The sequence below is a fragment of the Sinocyclocheilus anshuiensis genome, unplaced genomic scaffold (assembly GCF_001515605.1).
Source record: "Sinocyclocheilus anshuiensis isolate Anshui unplaced genomic scaffold, SAMN03320099.WGS_v1.1 scaffold809, whole genome shotgun sequence".
In the NCBI taxonomy this organism is placed as follows: Eukaryota; Metazoa; Chordata; class Actinopteri; order Cypriniformes; family Cyprinidae; genus Sinocyclocheilus; species Sinocyclocheilus anshuiensis.
This window is the reverse complement of record NW_015540878.1, coordinates 308845-315425: the sequence shown is the minus strand read 5'-3', so window position 1 is coordinate 315425 and position 6581 is coordinate 308845. Positions and strand designations below refer to the sequence as shown.

The 6581-nt window shown below is 37.3% G+C and overlaps 1 protein-coding gene across 2 annotated transcripts in view; it reads right to left on the bottom strand.

Moving 5' to 3' along the window:
- The window catches only part of LOC107688303 (netrin receptor UNC5B-b-like), an 86327-nt gene that overhangs the window by 5591 nt on the left and 74155 nt on the right, over window positions 1-6581 (bottom strand). Inside the window, exons 6-10 of one of the 2 annotated variants that reach the window (XM_016485923.1) lie at window positions 5878-6045; window positions 5601-5765; window positions 3777-3809; window positions 1095-1289; window positions 445-807 (exon numbers count right to left, since the gene is read on the bottom strand). In XM_016485923.1, the coding sequence (XP_016341409.1) occupies window positions 445-807; window positions 1095-1289; window positions 3777-3809; window positions 5601-5765; window positions 5878-6045 (924 nt within the window). The remainder of the gene's footprint in view (window positions 1-444; window positions 808-1094; window positions 1290-3776; window positions 3810-5600; window positions 5766-5877; window positions 6046-6581) is intronic. The other variant, XM_016485924.1, reaches the window with a different exon arrangement.

Genomic DNA, 6581 nt, shown 5'->3' with positions numbered 1-6581 from the left:
CGCAACGGCTGTACGACCGGCCCGCCCAGGCCCGGGAGTTCCAGCCGGGCGATCGAGTGGTGGTACTGGTCCCGACAGCTGCGTGCAAGTTTCTAGCGACCTGGCAGGGGCCCTACACCGTAGTGGAACGGATGGGATCGGTGACGTACCGGGTGCGGCAACCTGGCTGCCGATGGACGGAGCAAATCTACCACGTCAACTTGCTCAAGAAGTGGGTTCCTATTCGTTTTTTATTTCATTATATTAAATACACATTAAATGTAGTTAAGAAATAACTAAAACAAAATATTTAAGAAATTAAGAAAATATTAAATATTTGTTATTTTTTTGCCCCAAACTTGAATAACAAATGTATCCAGCATAAGTGGACTTGACTAACATAAGTGGACATTATCAAAATAACACTAGAAAAGTGTCAAATCCGGCTCCTTTAAAGCCTATTACCTGTATTAGGGATGGTGAGACGGCCACCAAGGGAGCCTAGCGTGGCGCTTGCACTGTGACTGGGCTCCCTGGGCAGCGTATGCCCGTGGTAGTCTTTAGGTCCAGAGCCCACGGTCTTCAGGCTCATGATCTCCCCGTCAGTGGAGCCCGGGCCAGTTGGCAGCTCGAGGGAGGATATGGTAGAGGAGTTGTACACCTTTATCTTCAGGCTAGGAAGTGGATCCAACAGGGGAGATGTGGTCATGGGGATCTTATGCTGAGAGTTCAGGGTGGCCTGCTGCAGTGAGAAAAGCGGCCCGTGGAAGGTTCCGGCACTGGCTGTGAGGTCAGGAGGGGCTGTCGGATGCAGTAGGTGTGGATTTTCTAACAAAGTAGAGAAGCGAAAAGAGAGAAAGGAATGTTTCCGGCTAGCTGCAAAGTTACGAGAGGATTTGCCTAAGAAATGAGAGTATTAAAGGAGAGAAGATTTAAAAAGGGAGCCATATAAACAAGTTATAGCAGATTAAATAGTTTTGAGAGAGCAGATGACAGCAGGAGAAAGGATTAAAACTTAACATACATCGAGTTTATATTAGGAGTGTAGGTGTGAGAGAAGGAGTGAGAATGAAAAAGAAAAAGAAAAAAAAGGTGAGGAAACACGGATGTCTCACCCTGTCGTGGAGGTTTGTAGTTGCCGGGGTGGAAGGCAGCAGTAAGGGCCGAGGACGAATCGGTGATTTCACCGTGAAGATGGCGGCAGCTCCGACGATAAACCAGGATGCCCACACACAGCACGAGGATCACACACAACAGCAAAGCCCCCATCAGCCCTGCGTACACCGCTACACCAGCGCCGGAGCCCAGAGCTGAGACACATACAGGCACAGACTTATTCACATATGCAAACATATCACAGATGTAAATGAATACATTATGCAACACAAAAGTGTGATCAAAGGAAAATAGGCTGGAAGGAGAAGGTTAGTACCCAGACATTTAGCTATCTACATAAAGCCAAGTAAGCATTGCAACTTGTTCTGGCCAAGAGTCGCCCACTGCAAAATGGCAGTTCGAATGACACATAAAGTGACCATTCGCAGTTTAATTTGTTTTATGTGTCATTTATGGAGGTTTATATGCATTCCTTCAGCTGCTTCATTTCTAGGATGTTACGTGGTACTGGCCAATCAGATTGTAACTGGTGAATGTAGACAGCAATTGCTATTAATACGATATTTAATAAATAATAAAAAATATTTAAATAGTAATAATAAATTCACAATAATAACAATAATCATATTGCTGCAAAACTGCAAAAAGTGTCATTTAAAAATGAACTGTTTATTTAAATAAGTAAAAGTATCTCATGCCTGTAGATAATTTAAAAATGGTCTGTTTATTTAATAAATAATTAAATAAATAGGTAAGTAACCAATAATCAAAGAAAGAAAGAAAGAAAAAGAAAGAAAGTTTCGTAGCACCTGCCAATCAGATTGTAACTAGTGATTGCAAACAGTGGTTGCTATTTTTGTGGTTAGTAAACAGATTGTGGGTGGTCTGAGGATAATAATAAGGGTCTAAAATCCAAAACATGTAGCCTATGAACAGTTGGGGGTGCTGTGGATCTAACAGTGCATTGTGGGACTCTCTTTGCGACTCTTGATCCCTAGCTCTTTTTTATTCAGTCATCGCTGAATTAAGTACTATATTTACATACCATAGTATGCTATAAAAAGGCTTTAGGAGACGAGGAGAGATAGGGGTGATCACATAGGTACTGCACCCAAGAGACACAGAGGAGAAAAAAAATGAGGAAGAGAGCAGATGCGTGTGAAGAGTGTGAGTGGGCAAAAAGACTCACGTGGCAGGACAGAAGTGAATCTGACAGCCATCTTAACTTATTATAGCAAAAGGAACCAAGCTGAATTAGGTGCGTTACTTTTTGGTCTCTCAAGTGCTGAATATCACATTGGTCTCAGAATATTAGCATCACTTGAACTGTAAGCTACACTATTGATCGCTCTGGGCCAGTAAGATGCACAGCCATTAACTTCAATGTCTTCGAAAAGCACTCTATTTCTGAACCCAGATTGCATATGTATTATACATCATCTTCCAGGAATGCTTATGCACATTTTCCTGTGTGTGTGTGTGTTTATAAATTGCATATGCTATGTAGAATGAATCAGTGTAAAATCACAAATACATTTGTACATTTTTAGTAATTACATGGAGTCTGATAAAAGTCTGAAATGTATAAAAATGTCCAACAGTAAAGGAATAGTTCACCCAAAAATGAAAATTTAGTCATCATTCACTCACCCTCATGTCATTCCAAACCTGTATAAGTTTCTTTCTTATGTTGAACATAAAAGAAGGTCAATTGAAGAATTTTGAAGAACAAAACAGTTGTTGGTTCCCATTGACTTCCATAATAGGGAAAGAAATACTACTGAAGCCAATGGGGACCATAAACTCTTTGATTACCAGCATTCTTCAAAATATCTCCTTTTATGTTCAACATAATAAAGAAACTCATACAGGTTTGGAATGACATGAGGGTGAGTAAATTTTCATTTTTGGGCGAACTATCCCTTTAACTATATTTGCCAACAACTTCTTACGACTGAAAGTAGTATCTAAATGGTAATCAAAAAAACATATAAACCCATATAGAAGCCAAGTCAATTAAATCAACCAATATTTGATTATTTTGAGATTCTCAGCCAATAACAGAAATAGTTGTCCCATGTCAGTTCAAAATATGGTGACATCCTACACAATTATATAAAATAAAATAAAATAAAATAAAATAAAATAAAATGTACATACATAACATTTTCTGGGTTTCAAAAACGTTTCATGAATTTTGAGTAAAATAAGTGTTTAATTTATTTTAAATTTAAATGGCTTTAATTACTTTAACTGAGTAATAAAAAATTAGAAATGGTAATTATAAATAAATAAATAAATAATCATAAAAAAAATCCTAAGCTGTACAAGTCTTGTGACTGTATATAATTTAAAAATGGACTGTGAGGTGCTATCTTCTATTTCATATTCTCAGTTCATATGAAGTTTTCACTTCATTTCATGAGGTTCTGCTTAATCATGCAGGACAGTGTGCTGCATATCCAGAGATGAACAGGACAGAAGTGACAGATTGAAACAGTACACACACACACACACACGTACTTCATGATCATACTTATATAGAATCTATATAGATTCATATTTCCAGTCACTTTTCCTTGGGTTTCCCAGACACAATCACATAAGTAGCCAGATGCGCAGAGAGAGAGGGTGAAAAGTGGATGTCAAATAAAAACACTGTTATTAAAAGGAAAACTTACGATGGGTTGCTTGTTCAATAGAAACCTTTTTATCTGTTAGAAAAAAGGCACAAACAAAGACAAAACAAGAAATAATGAACATGAGGATGGATGAGCAAAGTTATGAGCGTAGATCAGAGATGACTGCAAATGAAAGTGGAACAAATAATCCATAAATGCAAATACAAGACTCAGCAAATGAAACATCAAAGCATAAACTCAGAAATCATACAGTAGGTTTATGGCAGGCAGAGCAAAAGTAAATATCTTAGAGCTCTCAAGGGACGGTAGGCACTAGAGGAATAATTTGTGAGGAGATATATATATATATATATATATATATATGCATGTGTGTGTGTTTCGATGCTGCATTATTGATGCTTGAATCTAGGATGTGCTCCAACTTTAAGCCCAGACAGACTGCACTAAAACATCCAGTCTGCACTGTGTTCTGGCTGAATAGTGTTTGCGTATGTGAGTGTGAGTGTGTGTGAGCATGCTATTGATGTTCTCCTGAGATAACTCAATGCTGTCAGCTGTGCTCTTCCAAAACCAGCTCTGGGATGAGCACCCAGTGTCAAGATGAATCTGGCTCACCATCACATGGCTGATGGGTTCAGTGTGATGGTGCTGGATGTGTTCCTGCCGACCCGTACTGCCTGAGGTCTTCCAGTCAGAAAGTCCAACAGCCAGTTGCACAGCGAAGTGTTGAGCTTGCTGGTATTAAAGTACATTTTGTTTGGCTGCCCATACTTCACCGTTTACCCTCTTGTCCATCTGTGCTCACAGCCATGTGCTAACTCATTTTCTTAGGGTGTGAGGACCAGTTATAGGTTGTTGTTTTTTTTTAACTAAATGAAAATTAGAAACACTGCCCTGGCAACTAGCTGAAATAGTTTTTACATATATTTTTCAGTTACATGTATTTTATTTCAAGTAACATGTTTAATGGTATTAATTTTAATTTGAGCCAACTAGAATACCTTTGGCGAGGACCAAGTTTATATGTCTGTTCTCCATTTTAATGTATTTTAAAATATAAATTATTTCTGTGATAGCAAAGCTGAATTTTCATCAGCCATGTTTTTTTTTTCAGGATTCTCTGATGAATAGAAAGTTCAAAAGATCAAAAACAGCATTTATTTGAAATAGAAATATTTAGTAACATTATTTTAAATTTAGTTAGTAATTTTGTTGTGTGCTTATATACTGTATATATTAGTGCTGTCAAACGATTAATCGCGATTAATCGCATCCAAAATAAGTTTTTGTTTACATAATATATGTATGTGTATTGTGTATAATTACATATATATAAATACACACACTTACAGTAAATATTTTGAAAATATGTATTTACATGTATTTACATGCATATATTTATATTCTTATATTTTATATTATATATAAATATATTTAACAAACATAACATATTTTTCATGAATATATACATGCATGTGTTTGTATTTATATATACATAATAAATATACACAGTATACACACATATATTATGTAAACCAAAACTTTTTGCGATTGACAGCACCTATGTATATATATATATATGTATATTGCTTATATATACAGTACATACATACATATTTATACATATGTATGTATCAGGTTAACCTAAATGAAATTGAGAGCAAGTTCATTAAAATGTAAAATAACTTTTAGTTGTTTGTTTTTTATTTCAGTTAATGTTTTTTTTCATGGTTTTACTTTTAGTTAACTACAATAATCCTGGTGAGGACCAGGTTCATATCAGTCAATTATTATTTGACTGGCAGAGTCACATTTCATTAATGCTGACATTGTTTCACTTATGATGCTGGTCATGTGACTTACAGCGGGCACACAGTCCCTCGGTGCAGTTCTTGCTCTCCATCATGCTGCCGCTGCAGTGACGTCCTCCGTTACGGGGTGGGGGCGCCTGACATTCACGGCTTCTCCAGTGTGTGCACTCTGTCCCACACGCTGACCACTTGGCCCACTCAGTCCAGCCTCCGTCCACTAGGAAAATACATAATGAGCAATTACACAGTGAATCATGAATCTGTTAGTGGATCATGTGAATTTGTTATATAGTGTGTCATGTAAGATTGTGACAGGTGTCAGCCTTCACCTGGACAGAGGGTGGTGCAGGTGACTCTCTGGAATGGTGGGCCGTCACAGAAGGCTCCTCCATTGAGTGGTGCTGGATTGGTGCAACTGCGTGTCCGTCGCTGCCAACCCCGCCCACATTGAGCATTGCACTCTGACCACTCTGTCCAGGATGACCAGCCCCCACTCACTAAGGAGAGCCAGATAAACATATACATGAGCCACATATACACTGATATGCAGTTTGCTCTGAGGAGAATGGAGACTGTTAGATACACTCACTGGACTCTTAAAAGAAAAACAAGCAGCAATGCAAAATAAACTACTAGTTTGAGCTATACAACAGGACACAATGTACAAAAGAACTGCATATTATATCAAACTTGAGAGATAATGTACAGTCAGCATGTCATAATCCTACAGGACAACCAGGACCCTGATTTAAAGCAGAGAGTGCCTTGAAACATCCTGAAGTGTTTTTTTTTCTATTTGCAAAAATTACCAGATTAATGCATTTTTCCTACTTACCAAATTAATTAATAAATGAACATAAAATACTGATTTTGTGCAGAAATATTATGTAATCTACCTTCCTAAAGTTTGGGGGTGGTAAGAATTTTTTTTACGTTTTTGTTTTTAATGTTTTATGTTCACTAAGCATGCATTTATTTGATCATAAATAGAGTAAAAACAGTTATTATAAATATAGAATTATATAATTTTTAT